General features: G+C 38.2%; 1 protein-coding gene across 1 annotated transcript; it reads right to left on the bottom strand.

Moving 5' to 3' along the window:
- Positions 1-10197: 10197 nt before the first annotated feature.
- On the bottom strand, positions 10198-15854 carry LOC145136794 (putative disease resistance protein At4g27220). Its single transcript, XM_079070914.1, has 5 exons — positions 12153-15854; positions 11350-12033; positions 10854-11253; positions 10702-10766; positions 10198-10487 (listed from the first exon to the last, which is right to left on the bottom strand). The coding sequence occupies exons 1-3, from the start codon at positions 15711-15713 to the stop codon at positions 11194-11196; spliced, it is 4305 nt and encodes a 1434-aa protein (XP_078927040.1). The 5' UTR covers positions 15714-15854; the 3' UTR covers positions 10198-10487; positions 10702-10766; positions 10854-11193.
- Between the last annotated feature and the right edge of the window lie 974 nt (positions 15855-16828).

The following is a 16828-nucleotide window of genomic DNA, read 5'->3' as shown; positions in this document are numbered from 1 at the left end:
CATGAACGTCGCAGCAAACCTTTGCTATGTCTAAGCAATTAGACAATCTACAAACCAATTCATGACACTCTAACCTCATAACTTACTCCCAAAGTATGATCGATTGTGGATAATTTGAACAGTTTAATTATTCTGGAAGTAAAACATGCAAAATTGAAACAATAGTAAACAATTGACACAAGATAGTAAACTTTACTCATAAATAAATCTCCATTACTTAATCACCAAATGTCAATTACATTTATCTATTACAAGTTTCTAAACATCTATCTAATCACTAAAACTAATATTGTCCCTCAGACCAATGCTCCTCGTATGCTGAACGTGCTTAACCCTACTCAGACCCTTTGTGAGGGGATCTACAGGATTCTCTTCTGACAATACCCTCTTAACCACGAGGAGTCCTTCTTCTACCTGATGTCTGATGAAGTGGTATTTTATGTCGATGTGTCAGGATCTGCCATGATCCCTTGGTTCCTTAGTTAAGGCAACCGCCCCTTCTTTATCATAGAAAATATTCATGGGCTCCTTTATGGCTGGTACAACTCCAAGGTCTCCAATGAAGTTCTTCAACCATATTGCCTCCTTCGACGCTTCGCTCGCTGCTATGTACTCTGATTCACACGTTGAATCAACCACGGTCTCCTGCTTGGAACTTTTCCAAGTAACTTCTCCTCCATTTAGGGTAAATACCCAGCCCGACTAAGTCCTGTGTGTATGTCAAGGCTAGTGGGAGTATAGTTAGCTTTCTAGTTTTATATGTTGATGACATACTGCTCATAGGAAACGACATCCTGACCTTGCAGGAGGTAAAGTCCTGGCGTGGGAATTGTTTCGCTATGCATGATCTAGGGGAAGTTGCTTATATTCTGGGAATAAGGATCTTGAGAAATAGGGATAGAAGACTAATAGGACTTAGTCGGATTACTTACTTGGGAAGTGTTTCGCTGTGAAGGATCTAGAAAAGCTTCCATCTGCGAGATTCCATATGAGCTCTCTCTTGCGGAAAACCCCTTTCCTTGCTACGAAGACCACTTTGTCACTAGGTCTGTAGAAAAGATATCCAAAAGATTTTTGTGGGTAGCCGATGAAAATACATCGCTCACTTCGAGGTTCAAGCTTTTCGTGAGTCTCTCATCTTACGAAAGCTTCACAACCCCAAACCTTGATATGTGCCAACGAGGGAACCTTCCCTGTCCACATCTCGCGAGGTGTTTTGGCAACCTTCTTAGTTGGGACTAGATTAAGGATATGGGTGGAAGTATCTAAGGCATACCCCCAAAATGAGATAGGTAACGAAGCTCGACTCATCATGGAACGAACCATGTCCAACAAGGTTCGATTGCGCCTCTCAGCCACACCATTAATTTTCTGATCAATACTAATTAAATAATATGATTTCTCAATTAATATATTATTCTTATAATATATTAATAAATCATTTATCAACCTCTTTCTCCAAAACTCATTCTGTCTAGTTGCTATGGTGAAAGCAGCCCAAAAGGACCATGCTACTATCAGATCAAGTACATCTCAATTATAGTTATGGACTTAGACATCTAATCTAACACATATTACCTTGGTTAAACGACATATGAGAGCTTGCACCAGTGTCCATGTAATAGTTGTTATCCGGTGGCGCTTAAACAGACATTGCTTGAAAAACGGAGTTAAGATAGGTAAATTGAGGTGTTTGTTGATTAGCCGGAAGAGATCCACCAACAAAATTATTGTGTTGCTGTTGTGGACCACTTTGGCCGTGGGGCCTGATCTGCGAAAAATTTAAAAAAGAACCCACTTGGGGCTGTTGAGTAGGATGTGCAATATGGGGAAGTTGGTTCGCTCATGGGTGAAATCCAAATGAAGTAGTGCCAAATGAAGGGAGCATTGGGCCTGTTGGGCTGAAAGTAGTAATTGAGCCAAGTTGTTGTTGGGCCGGCGACAATCCTTGTTGTTGGGAAGAATAGTTCACGTGTGATGCTCCAATGGGAATTTGTTGAGGTGGGAAATTATTGTAGGCAGTGGGATTGGACCCCAAAATTCCTGCAAACTGTGTTTGTTGTTGAGAGTTTGTACCTGTAAAAGAATTAGCACTAGTAGAAAAACTAGAATTACCCCCCCCCCTTGGAAGTACCTCGACCATTATTTCGACCTTTATTCCACTTATTTTTCTGTTTTCCGGGTTGAGTTGAGACGGAATATAAAGCCGATGTAGTAGAATTTCCCGAGTCAAGTGTAGAGTCGGTGTTTTTTTCACGGGATTCATGTTAGAGGAGCATATTCTTATCTTCCAAAAAAGAAGGGAATGATTTTGTGTTAGTAATTACATCAACGATGCTATGATATGATGGTGGAAATTGACGGAGGATTTGCATAACAAGTTCAATTTCATTAATTGTGGAGTCGACATCGGCAAGAGCATCGACAATATTTTTGAGAGCATGTCAATATTTAGTGATTGAAGAAGCACCTTTTTTGGTATTGCGAAATTGATATTGAAGTTGCAACATACGAGGCATCTTGTTATTCAAGAAAAACTCATCTAATTTGTCCCATAAATCCTTTGTCGTACAATTATCACGCGAGACAATTTGAAGGAGGTTCGGTTCACATGTGGAGTAGAACCAAGATTTCACCCGTGAGTCAATGGCCTCCCAATCTTCATCGTTATCACCGCTTGGTTTAGATTTGTCTGTAATGTGGCCACTAACGTTAGCACCTTTGAAAATATCCAAAAAAATGTGACGCCATAATTTGTACTTCAAGCCATCAACGGTAAGTTTGAAGCTAAACTGTTGGTAGACGTTAGTGACGGCATAAACCAATTGATGGGCAGCCAGCATGGAGTTGTAGGTTTGAGCGGGGGACGACATGAACCCAGAGAAAAAAAAATACTTGAAAAAAAGATCAAAACAAAAGTCAAGATACTAACCTTTGGTAGAGGGATTGTAGCATCAAAACTAGTGTAATTCTAGGACTTGTAGAGAGCAGCGAAGATGCTTAAAAATAAGCAGGATCGTGTATCACTAAAGCCTTAAAGCCACCAAAGTTGACCACCAATAAAGATGATGGTTATCTTTTAGAAAACACCGACGATATGATTGCCGGCAAAAAAATATAAAATAAAATAAAATAAAACTTGAATAAATCAGAGAAGGTAGGAGGCTTTGATGAAGTCGACGACCAAGAAAATGATAGAGATATTAACAGTTGTGCTACCATGATAATTACTGAAAATACCCGTTAGGGTTTATGTATATTTCATCTCTATATGTAGGTACAAAAGTTACAAAGAGGACCCTACACTATACAATGTATAAAAATTAATAATGCAATTTAACATGTAGGACTACCTGTATTTGATGATTATTGATTGTTATTGTATATGTCAACGTGTTCTGGTTTGTTGGGTTGAGGAGGTCCAGCTTGTGTTGAAGGCCAAGACACCCAGGGCGGTTCGGATAGACTAAAGGCCTGCAAGGTGGTCCAGTCAGGCTGAAGGCTCGAAGAGCGGTCCAGATAGACTGTAGGCCCGATGAGGAGGTCCAGTCATGCCGAAGGCTCCGAGAGCGGTCCAAATAGGTTGCATGCCTTGAGAGGCGGTCCAGTCAGGCTGAAGGCTCATGTATGCATGTTGTTATCAGTATGGTTGTGTATGGTTCTTTGGGGGAACTCACTAAGCTTTGGCTTATAAGTTTCAGTTTATTGTTTCAGGTACTTCAGATGTTTGGGGGAAAGCAAATGCGTAATCGTGTACATCCTTCTGATTTTATGATATTAGATTAGGATACTCTGATTTATGATTATTACTTTTGGAACAATGTTTTGTACACAATTATGGTCATTGGATTGGTCTTGAAAAATAAAAATTTTACTCTGATTTTTGGGATGTTATAAGTTGGTATCAGAGCCCTGGTTTGAGAGAATTAGATGAACATTCGTGTGAATCTAGACTCAAACTAAGGCTAATAAGCAACATATATCCGGTTTACTTTTTACGACACACTTTGTTGTATAGGGCTGAACGCAAAACTTCGAAGAATTATAACTTCTTCATACGAAGTCAGATTCAAGCGTTCTGTATATCTACGGAAATAGTATTGACATCTACTACATGTTTATGTTGTTTATTTAGGCTAAAATTAATATATATCTACTTCAAATTTTATAATAAACATCTTATATTACAATCTACAACAAAGGTAGAAATGGGGTGTTACGCATGCACCTAACATGGAAATGTTTTCCACCTTTATACATGTTGGGCATGATTTTGCTCAAAAATTCTAATGATTTATCATTTCAAGAGGCATTGTCGACGGTCATGGTCATCACATTTCTTTATCCCACACCTATTTATGCAATTCAATATTAAACGACCCATGTTTTTCCCCAACGTGACTATTTATGGGTCTAAAGTATAGAATCTTTTTATGCATTACCTAATTATCATCTATTAATTGTCTCGTTATAACCATATAATTCTCTTTTCAACATAAGGCATTCAACAATCAAACTTACAAAATGAATGTCATTCAACAATAGACATCTAACAATAAAACTTACAACATGAATGGTTCAAGAATCATGATTAACATTGAATAATCAACATTTACAACATCAAAAACATAAAATAATTGACCTTACTTGAGCTTGAGTATCTTCCATCGATGAGTCAACCCAATTTTCGTTCGTCGTTGATGAAGCACTACAAAAATCGGACTTGAGAGTTGAGAATTTAGAGGGTTTATTAGGGATGAGCAGTTTGTACCAAATCCGTATCCCGTACCGGTATTATACCGGAACCGGTATGGAACCTTATAGAATTTAAAAATATAGGACGGTACTCGATACTCCAAAATCACAAAATTCGGGATTCGGTACCATCTGTACCGCTACTACTACTGAATACCAGTAGCATTCCCGGTACCGATACCGGTAATGTTAATCTGGTTCGATACTCGGGATTGACTTTCGATCAAATTCGGTTTTCAAGAAATCAAGAACGGTCAGTACCGGTTCCATCCCACACTCATACCTAGTCGGTAGATATCACTGTGAGTGGCTATATAAAGGAGAAGAGAAAAGGATAACGGAAGAAAAAGGAACCTAGGGTTTTTTCTTGTGGCTACTCTCGATCACCAAAGAAGTTTTTTTCGCTATTGCTTTTGATCATGTCGTCGATCACCAAGCAAGAGAAAAGAATATCTTTTTTTCTTTGTTATGTATGGAAGGAACAGGTAGATCATGCATGTGGCCTAATGTAAGTATTCCATATTTAATTTTAAAATAATGCTTTTGACCTTTGGATATCGAATAGGTCCGGTTCTTACCCGAAAATCGAAGAAGCCTTAACAATGGAACCGACACAACTTGCTCCAACATTGGCTCGTTTTGGTATAACCCTTGTCTACCTTGCTTGTACTTTACCAACGTCTCTTTTTTATATTTGTTGTAAGGCTTCCAATTGTTGTTGCTGAGGCTTCCAATCATCATACATATCTCTATATGTGTAACACACTTGAGCCTTTTTGTTCCTATTTTCATCTAAAATGCAATATTTTGCAAAATGAGGACCATTAAAACTATAACACCCAATCTGAATTGCATTGATCGTTTGATTCACCTTCTTCATATCTCTCCACAATGCATCCAATTTACCAATCAATACTACAAGGCCATCTGAATTGGAGAATTAAGGTTGCGTTTAGTTACGGAAAAACAGTTTTCATTTTTCGTTTTACGTTTTTCCTTTTCAGTTTTCGTTTTCCGTTTTAGTTTTCATTGGAAATTTTAAAAAAATGTGTTTAGTTAAAACTTATTCATTTTTCATTTTCAGTTTTAGAAAATTAGAAAAAGCGTTTAGTATTGTGTATATTTCTACCGGTTTTCATTTTTAGAAAACGGTAGCGGTGGTAGGGTGGGGGTGGGGGTAGCGGTAGGGGGCATTGGTGGTGTCGATAATGGTGACGGTGGTGATGGTGGTGGCGATGGTGATGGTGATGACAGGAAGTGGTGGTGGCGGCAGCGATGGTGGTGATTGCGGCGATGGTGGTGATGCTGGTGATGGGGTGGTGGTGATGGCAATGGTGATGGTAGGTCGATGATTGTGGTAGTGGTGTTGTGTGTGTGTGTGTTTATGGGGGTGGGTGTGGGTGTATGTTTGTGTGTGTGTGTGGGGGGGGGGGGGGGGTGGGTGTGTGTTTGTGTGTGGGGGGTGTGTGTGTGTGTGTTTGTGGGGGAGTAGGTGTGAGTGGGGGTTGGGGTGGGAATGTATTTGTGGGGGTGGGTGGGGTTGGGGTGGGTGTTTGTTTATGGGTATGTGTGTGTTTGTGGGGGTGGGTGTGGGTGTGGATGTGTGTTTGTGTGTGTGTGTGTTTGTGGTTATGTGTGTGTTTGGGGGGTGGGGTAGGTGTGTGTTTGTGTGTGTGTGTGTTTTTTTTTGGGGGTGGGCTTGGGAGTGGGTGGGTGTGGGTAGGTAGGGGTGTGGTGTGTTGAGGGTGTTAAGGTGGGGCTAGGCTAGGTAGAGGTGGGAGTGAGTGTGTGTTTATATTTTAGAAAAAAATTAGAAAAATGTGGAAAACAATAATTATTGGTTTTCCAAAAAATTTCCAACTTCTTTGTAATTTTAGAAAACGGAAAATTTTAATTTTCCGTGAAAAATTTTAAAAAATAGACGAACTAAACGCGCTTTCAAAATTCTCATTTTTCTTGGAAAAATTTTCTGGAAAACGGCCCATTTTTTCGCAACTAAACACACCCTAAGGTTGCGTTTAGTTACGGAAAAACAATTTTCATTTTTTGTTTTTTGTTTTTCGTTTTCCCTTTTCAATTTTCATTTTCCATTTTCAGTTTTCATTGGAAAATTTGGAAAACGCGTTTAGTTAAAACTTATTCATTTTTCATTTTCAGTTTTAGAAAATTAGAAAACGTGTTTAGATGTGTATTTTTCTATTGGTTTTCATTTTTAGAAAACGCTAGCAGTGGTAGGGTGGGCGTCGGGACTGGGGCGGTGGTGAGAGCAGCGGCTGAGGGCAGTGGTGGTGTCGATGATGGCGATGGTGGTGGTGGTGGTGGCGGTGGCAGCGGGGTGGCGACAGTGGTGGTGATGACAGGCGGTGGTGGTGGCGGCGGCAATTATGGCAGTGGTGGTGATGGCGGCGGTGGTGGTGGTGGTGATGGGGTAGTGGTGGTGGTGATGGTGATGGTAGGACGGTAATTGTAGTAATGGTGTTGGGTGTGTGTGTGTGTGTGTGGGGGGGGGTATGGGGTGGGGGGTGTGGGTGTGAGTTTGTGTGTGTGTGTGTGTGTTTGTGGGGGTGGGGGTGGGGGTGGGCGTGGGTGTATGTTTGTGGGCGTGGGGGTGGGTGTAGGTGTGTGTTTGTGGGGGTGGGTGTGGGTGTGTGTGTGTGTTTGTGGGTGTGTATGTTTGTGGGGTGTGTGTATGTTTGTGGGTGTATGTGTGTGTGTGTGTTTGTGGGTGTGGGTGTGGGTGTGTGTGTTTCTTTGTGGGTGTGTGTGTGTGTGTTTGTGGGGGTTCATGTGTGTGTGTATGTGTTTGTGTGTGTGTGTATGTGTGTGTGTTAGTTTGTGGGGGTTGGTGTGTGTGTGTGTGTGTGTGTTTGTTTGTGGGGGTGGGGGTGGGGGTGGGTATGGAAGTAAGTGTAAGTAGGTAGGGGTGTGGTGGGTTGGGGGTATTAAGGTGAGGGTAGGTAGAGGTGGAATGGGGTGGGAGTGGGTGTTTATATTTTAGAAAAATTTTGGAATTAGAAAAAGGGAAATTGTTAGAAAAGTCCTAATATTTTCAAGAAAATTACACTTTAGTCCCAAAAAAAAAAATTTGAATATAAAAGTCCCGATTATTTCATTTTGGCTCAAGTTTACAAAAAAAATCCTTTTTTTTTTCTTTTAATAAGAAATGACATATTATCATGTTTTTACAAATAATCGGGACTTAAATGTTCAAAAAAAATCTTGGGACTAAAGTGTAACTTTCTTGAAAATTTTGGGACTTTTCTGACAATTTCCCTTAGAAAAATATGGAAAACAATGATTATCAGTTTTCCAAAAAATTTCAACTTCTTTGTAATTTTAGAAAACAGAAAATTTTCATTTTCCGTGAAAAAAAATTAGAAAAATAGACGAGCTAACGCGTTTTCAAAATTCTCATTTTTTTTGGAAATTTTTTTCGGAAAACGGCTCATTTTTCTGCAACTAAACGCACCCTAAGTTTTTCTGGGGTTAGGTTTAGGTCGGAGGCCCGAAAAGATTGATAGGCTTTAAGATTTGTAATTGACTAGTGACAAAGTATGTGATGAAAGATAATCAGGTATTAATCCTGGTTTTGGGTTACAATATTGTGTGACCAAAGCGAGGTTTGGCGGCCTACTTCCTGTTGTAGAGCCTTATAACGGCTTTGACGGTACGTGAAAATTTTGTGGGTTGTAGAGCCTTATGGCAGCTTCGACGTTATGTGAAAACTCAATTGCTTTAGCAGAGGTTGATAGATTAAGGGTGTGAACCTAATTATGGATCTCAGTTTTCAATCCTCTTAAGAACCATTTGATTTAATGTTCTTCAATTTGATTCGGGATATGAGGGATGAAAGTGCTTCAAACTCGGAGATGTAATCCTCGACACAATCTTCTTGGAAAAGTGATTTGAGTGCTTCGTGAGCATTACCGTAACGAGTACTGCTTTTACTATTGTTATATATGTATTGCACGTGATATTCGGGTGTTTTGAGCTTTGTTTTGGTTAAAAATAAGATAAATGGTACTAATTAAGTTTGAATTCAATTTTGTAGTTAAAAGACTTTGCTGGAACAAAAGAAGTAGAAATATAATGATGAGGAATGGAGAACGTGACGTGCCAAGATAAGATACTAAGGGATAAGAAATCGCAGAGTGTTGAAGAACACGACACGTTTTTATGTCGGTTATGAAAACTATAAATAAAGCCGTATTTTTTACTTAATGAGAGCAGCCGTTCCTAGGCTCTTTTGAGGACCAGAAGCACTCGAATGGCGATTTCAATGCTGGAGAGAAGATTTGGAGCAAGGATTTGAAGGATCGAGAGTAAAATCATTAGGTCTTCATTCGATTTGCTTATTTGATATGATTAGCATTCATACTATGATTTCATTTTGTTTTTTACTTATGATTATGAGCTACAAAGTTGTTTTCACTTAGACCCTAATGTTATGATTTGATTTCTATACTTTGGATATTTTTGTAGTTATTTATTTTATCATTGTTTGTTAGATCAAAAATACATGTGTTAAAGTTTCTATCTTTGATTCTTTATGACCTATTGTTGAGTTAATATAGTTTAGATGACCATTCCAATTACATTTGCTTGAATCATAATTGTTTTTTTACCATTAGACATATATGACTAGTAACCAACTAAATCCTAGGTTAGGTTATAAAAGTAGTTAAGTTTAATGTGTATAAACAACTGCATGTGATAACCATCCAGTGTAGTTGACTGATTATAAGGCCGGAGGGAGTGGTGCCACCGAAACCGCACTCCCTCCCCCGCCATATAAGCGTCACGTCACTTTTTACCACACAAGTGTGGTTTCTTGCCACACCAAGGGAGTGGTGCCACACTTTTATTTTCTTTTTTTTTGTTTTTTTTAGCTATTTTAATTAAAACTTCTTTTTTAATAAAAAACATAATTTTTCATTACTTGAAAATTAAAAAAAAAACATTACATCGCATTACACACACAAAAAAAAAAAAAAAAAAAAAAAAAAAAAAAAAAAAAAAAAAAAACATGACATTTTTGAGAGAGAGTGGTGATTTTTTTTTTTAAATTTTGAGAGAGAGGAGGTTGTATTATGGTTAAAAACAAATGAATTGTATATGTATATATAGGAAAGAAAGGAAAAAAGAAAAAAAAAAAAAAAAAGCAACGCCCAAAAGCATTCAACGGTTAATTATTCCACCAGCCAATCACGTGACGCGGTACTCCCCAGCCGTAGTGCGGCCAAAACCGCACCAGCCGGCAGTCTGGGACGGTGTGCGTGGTCCAGCTGGCACAAACCGCGGTCCTAGACCGCAGCCACACCCTCCAGCCTAATGACCATTGAGATCAATAGATTAAATATTGTATGATATGAGCTTAAAGACTGATAATAAGGTTAGTTAATTACATGATCATTGTGTTAGCGCTTATGATCATAAGGTTAGTAAATCGGACCAAGCGACCTAACCACATTAGTAAATCTAATGATTTTCAGAAAAGGATTCCATCACAGGGATATTCTTCCTGCCCAAGCTCAAAGCAGAAAAACAAATTCAGGGAAAAAGGATAAATTTAATAGATAAGGAGCAATTTCATTCACGTGGTCTTCTATGTGCTTCCTCTCCAAACTCAATTTGAGAAGGACACATATCATTTTTCTTATCACAATGCAGCAAATTTAGTGGCAACACCTATCTCATCTTCCGGATGCTTTTGCTTCCTTTCCTTCATAAATCTATAAAAACCAAAGCGAATATGAGATTATATTCACTTCAATAATAAATAGACTTGGAGTAAAATATGGCCATTTACTTCTACATCAGAAAGAAGGGTGGGGGTAAAATGGCCATTCACTTCTACACCATAAAGAAGGGTAAAGTGGTACTTTACTCAAGTTAGACAGTTCATTAGACCAAAAAAGAATCAGACTTTGTGTATGCAACACTTACATCACTTTAAATGTTGTAGACTACCTTCCCAGCAGTGTTTCAGAAGTTTTGGCACCAAATGAGAACTGAAAACAGATAAAATTGAGGCTTTAATTAGATAAAGAGTTTTTCAAGAGAAGTACGATCATAATATGCAATTTATTTATACTCACCCTTGATCCATAAACCTAAACTGTATCAAACCAAGTTATACCACTATCAATACTTGCAAGCTTTCATCTTCCTATCTGCCATCATCCGGAAGAGAAACCAAGTCCCAATTCCAGTTTCACTTTCAGTCAGAAACCAATAGATGATAGAACATATAAGCTTTAAAAAGTTCATTGAGGACTTTTAACAAACAGCTGGTGGGCAAACTTTTCAACATTTAATCAAACTTGCCATCGCATTCAAAATTGTTCCAATAACTGGTATCTCCTGTTAGCTTCACAAACTTAACTTCCTCGGATCGGGATAAAAGAAACCAGGGCACTATTAATCCTTTGGTTATTGTCAGTATATATAATTTCCAACACTATCAATCCGCACGTTCTCCAAGCTTGGAAAAACAACCTGTTTTGCACAATTCGTTTACTTCATAGTTCCATAGACTATGTACCAAAAAAAAAAAAAAAAAAAAAAAAAAAAAAAAAAAACAGCGCACGTTACCTTTTCACCAAAGTACGCTTCAATGGAGTTTGAAGTTGCAACCATTTTAGAACAGTTGAGTATCCGTAGTTCTTTCAAAGAGAGCCACTTTAAAGCAGAAGCCTTGGCACAAAAACTAACCAAATTTGGTAGATTTTCAAGCTCGATGTGACATATCTGAGGGAGAATTAAATCATCTGGTTCTGATTCACGTTCATTATTTCCAATAATCACTTCCACTGAGATACATGAATCTACTTTCAGTTTCTGGAGCCTGGGTACACCTCTAGCTACTGATGATGTGAAGATGCAATCTACGTGATCACATCTAGAAACTTCAATGGAAGTAAGTCTTTGAAACCTATGAGGCATGTTTGGACACCATAGTTGTCTCAAATTTGGTAGATTTTCTAAAACTAAGCTAACCAATCTGGTTAGTGAAACGGAAGAAAGATTTTGGTGGGGTTTTGGGTTTTTAAGGGTAAAGATTTCTTCAAGTGAAATGCAGTTTGTTACATGAATTTCTTCCAACATCTGTAATCTTGGAAGCAGATTGATTGGAAAAAGGTTTTGTAGTTGATCACAGTTGATGACTTCCAGGATTTGAAGTTTGGTAAAGCTCTTTTCTTGAAGGTGGGTTTCCCATATGCCATTTAAGCTGTTTAATCCATCCAAGTTTAATGTTTGCAAATTAGGCAATGAAACCTACACAATCCGATTACAAAATATGGATTTAAATCTTTTTTCAACAAGGAAACCCAAAAATTGAAATAGTTTCATGTGTCTTGGATTTAAGGAGTATAATACAACACAATAACACATACCTTTTCACTGAAGAGGGATTTCTCCTCCTGATGCACATGAGAAGCAACAAATGCTTTCATTTTGGGGCAACTCTTGATTTCAATCATCTCCAACAATGGGAACAATAAACTACTACTCCCTTGGGAAAAACTTGAGAGTTCTGGTAGATCTTCAAGGTCAACAGAACATAATTCAGACAGCACAATAACATCATCTTCTCCTTCATTGGCAAATATTGTTTTCATTGTCTTACATGAACGTACCTTCAGTTGTTGAAGTTGAACAAGATTCTTCATTGCATGAACAGAGAAAAGATGGATCAAACCATCACATTCATAGATGTGTAGAGAATTCAAGTTCCTTAAGCTTGTATATGCATAAGGGTCGATGTTCCACCATAGATGCTTCAGTAATGGTAACTTTCCCAAGTTTAGGTCTCTAACAGATGGCAAAGTTGCTAATTTTGCATCATCATTTTGGAGGTTATTGTTAAGTTCACAGACCTCTTGTACCAAATCACACCACTCTATGGAGAGGATTTCAAGATTTGGTAACATGTGTTGCATATATGAAGGGAAAACAAGCTGTAGGTTGTCACATCCGAATACAATTAGGATCCTCATGCTGCAAAAGTTTGCAGCAGAAAGTTGGAAAGACCAAATCTCATTGACAGAATGCAATTCACGAAGAGTCAACTCTTCAAGGGAAGGAAAGTCAACCTTTGAATTGAAAAGGGGTTCTTGTAGTGAAGCTAAATTAGCATCTCCTTCAGGGCAGAAACTCTCAAGACTTGGCAAAAACTCGAGCTTTATTGACTTTAACTTTGATAGGGCAATTCGACTGGATGAAACTGAAACAGCTTGATCTTTTGATAGTATTACTTTCAAATCTTCACAGGAGGAAACATATAGTTTTTGAAGCTCTGAAAGATCTCCAGCTGTGGATTGTGAAAGAAGGTGTTTGAGTTTGTGACAATCAGATACATATAGAGTCCTTAGATTTCGTAAGCATACATTTCCCAGAGGATCCATCCACAAACAAGTTAATTCTGGTAAGATGCTCAACATTAATTCACGTAACTCACAGAAGGATTGATCAGGGAGATGATCATAACATATTGTTTTAAGATCAGCTGCAGAAACAACCTTCAACTTTTCCAAAACTGGAAAGATGTTTGTGTCAATCAAAGACTCAACCCCAGTGTAACCATACACCTCCAAACATTTCAAATGTCTGAAACCTTTTCTCAAGTCATAGACAATGCTATTCAAGTCTTCTAGATAGTTCACAATTGAATAATCCAAGATTAGATGTTGAGCTCCTTTCAGCAACTTATAGATCCCACTATGTAAACTAAGACCATGATAGAGTGCAAGTGTCAAGGTTTTGGGGTATGAGTAACTGATCACCTGGCTAACCATACCTACAAAGATTTTGAATCTTACCAAGTTTCCAAACAGTAGATCTTTAGGGAAAAGATTGACATCTGGGACATGCATTTCTAAAGTGGTCAAGTGAAACAAGTGCTTCAGCTCACCAAGGGTTGCTTGACTTTGACCTTCAGAGTCAAACCCCCATTGGACAAAGCTATTCATCATGTACAAGCATTCCAAGTTGGACAAATTTGAGAACACACCAAATGGAATTGATGTCAGATTCTTACAATCTGTCAAATCTAAAAGCCTCAAGCGCGAGAGTTCTCCAATTTCCTTTGGTAATTTTTCGACATCTGAGTGCACAAAGCTAAGGATTTCTAGGTTCTTCAGCTCTTTAACTTGTGACACATCTCCTAACTTGCAATGCTCAAGGCACAATGCTAGGAGTTTTTTTAAAGCTAGAAATGATGATGGTATAGATGGGATAGACACATGATGCATGAGTACAACCTTGAGCTCTTTCATTCCATCAAAGAAATTACCTGAAAACTGCATTGACCCCATAGAACCTTCCACTCGCCATAATTGAAGCTTTGGAAAGTCTATGCCAATGGGAAATTCTTCAAGTTCATTTAATACCATTGATATCGCATAAGAATTACTGAACTTGTTTTCATTAGGTGAATCTAGATATCCAGGCATCAACTTCTCCAAAAAGACGTAAAGACCCTTGGAAGCTACTGAGAGGAGAAAGTCCCGAGTAACATCATGCATCCGGAAACAGTCTTCCACATCACTATCCAATAACAAACAACAAGCTTTAAGATTCTCAATGATTGTATGCACCCTGTCTCTTGCTTCTTCTAATGTATGAACATCTTGGAACACCCTTAAACCTGTTCCATATCTCACCAAATATTCGATTGGAATGTCAAGGTCTTCTTTGAACAAGCTGCAAATCAAGAAGCAAGACTTTGATTCTTCATCTTTTAGAAAGTTAAAGCTCAGCTCCAGTGATGCAAAGATATTTGAATACAATCCTTTAACATCATTAGTTGTAGAACTACTCCTTAACTGACGAAGTGCATCACGCCAAGCATGTTTACTCCTGTGTCTTAAAGCTCGGGCAACTGTTACAATTGCAAGAGGCAAACCTGAGCATCTTTTAGCAATCTTAGTGGCTATAGGATTAAGATCTGTAGAATCAACTGCATCGCCTGCCATTTTCCTAAACAAATTCCAAGATTCCACTTGAGATAAAACATCCATATGGAAATTTCTTTGAGCATTCATAGCATTACATACGTCTAGACTTCTTGATGTCAAGATAATCTTGCACCCTTTATGAAGATTTCCCTGTGGGATGCCAATAGTCCTCAAATCAAGTGGTGTCCATACATCATCCATGATGATCAGGATCCTCTTTACTTGATTCAGCCTTTCGCGTAAACGTGCAGTCCTCAGAAGCTCACCTTCCTCCTTCAGATTCAGTTCCAACATCTCTGCAAGATCACCTTGAAGTTTTCTCAGGTTAGGCTTGTGGGAAACCACCACCATGACCATTTCATCGAACAGCTGGAGTGCATCAGCCTGTCTGGCAACTTCTTCCACAAAAGTAGTCTTCCCTATACCACCCATACCATATACACCAATGATGTTGATATTATCATCTTCCAGTGCCTCCATTATCAATCTTAGCTGTGCTTTTCTTGATTCAAAACCATCTAAATCTCCTAAGGATGCGGTAGCAGTAGCACCAGTACTAGGCCATATGGGAGGTCGACGAGCAGGCTGTGAAACATAATCGAACTTTCCCCTCTCAACAAGCTCATCAACAGCCGCTCTTTTCTTCTTGGCTTCTCTACTACTTCGGTAAATCAACTTCAAGTCGGGGCAAGACCCACTGAAGCATCTGTGATTTCTATCAACCTCGCCACTCAAAAAATTCTGAGATTCTGTTGCTAAACCGTTTGCTTTGGCAAGCCAATCTTGAACAATTGGGAGAATTATATCTCCATTCCTTTCAGCTATGTTCACCTGCTGTTGAACCCCAAATCGAGTATTTTCCAGAAACAAAATCTGGTTTCTTAAACCATTGATGTTGGTATTATGGTGGAAAATGTAATCAAATGGATGTACGATCGGACGAGCCGTATATTCAAGCAGCTTTGCGAGCACAGAAACAACAATATCTACAGCCGTCATTTCTTAAACTGGTTGTTCTTTCAGAAGGGTAACGGAACATGAAAAGCAAAAATCAGCAAGATATTTGGAGCAGCAAAATCAGTTCCCCATTCAAAGATGAAGAGTAATCTACACATTGACTTCTTGGTTCTTCTAAGAAATTGCCGTTTATTAACTTTTGATAAGTAAATTAAGACAAAATTTCATAAATGGTCCTTATTTTTTTTAGACTTTTGGCTTTTGTCCCTAACTTTTTTTTGTTACAATGGTATGGTTTTGGTATGGTTTTAGTTTCAAGTATGATTGGTTTAGCCATATGAAAAACTTTATACCCTTTTAAATATCTTTTATATTTTTCTTTTATTTATATTTGATTTATATAAATATTAAAGGCTTAGAGCAATATGGCTCGTCATACCTTTACCATATACACTTATACCTATTACTCACTTCACCTTTGTCATTTCTTCCCCTTGTTCTCTTCCCCCTATCGCCACCACTAGATGCTATACATTTAATGTATACATAATTACCAAGATCCATACTACCACTAGATGCTATAAATTTAATGTATACATAATTACCAGGATCCATACCACCACGTTTATTTGTATTTAGATTCACAAGGTTTGTATTTGGATTCACAAGGTTTGTGGTTTTCCATGTTAATGATGTTATTATGTCAAGTCATTCATCTGATTTGATGAACTTTGATTATAAGAGTTATAAAATAAGATCCCTTAAATGCCTTTATCCAGTCTCCAATGGCTTCTTGGGCCCCGAAATGTAGCCATTTTACAGCATATATCATTATATGAGAAAACGTCACACGTGGGTCTGATTTCATCATCATCCTATGAAAAAAATGACTTCTTCATCATATGGTGGTAAAGGAAACCAAATACGACTATAGTAACATACCTAATACAATTTGGTGGTGAAGTTGGTTATAAGGTTTAACAGGGTGAATAAAAAGGATGTATCTTATACTAAAAATCAAGATTACAACAAAAATCTACAAGATCGAATATGAAGCTCAGCTTGTGTGCCACTTTTGGATTCAACAACAAAAAAGAGCCATAACTCATCAGAAAAGGGGTGGACGGGAGTTAAGGTCATGAGTCTCCGACCACTGA

Source organism: Lactuca virosa, chromosome 9 (genome assembly GCF_052849685.1).
Source record: "Lactuca virosa cultivar CGN04683 chromosome 9, Lactuca_virosa_CGN04683_v6, whole genome shotgun sequence".
Taxonomy (NCBI): Eukaryota; Viridiplantae; Streptophyta; class Magnoliopsida; order Asterales; family Asteraceae; genus Lactuca; species Lactuca virosa.
This window is presented reverse-complemented; position numbering and strand designations above follow the sequence as displayed.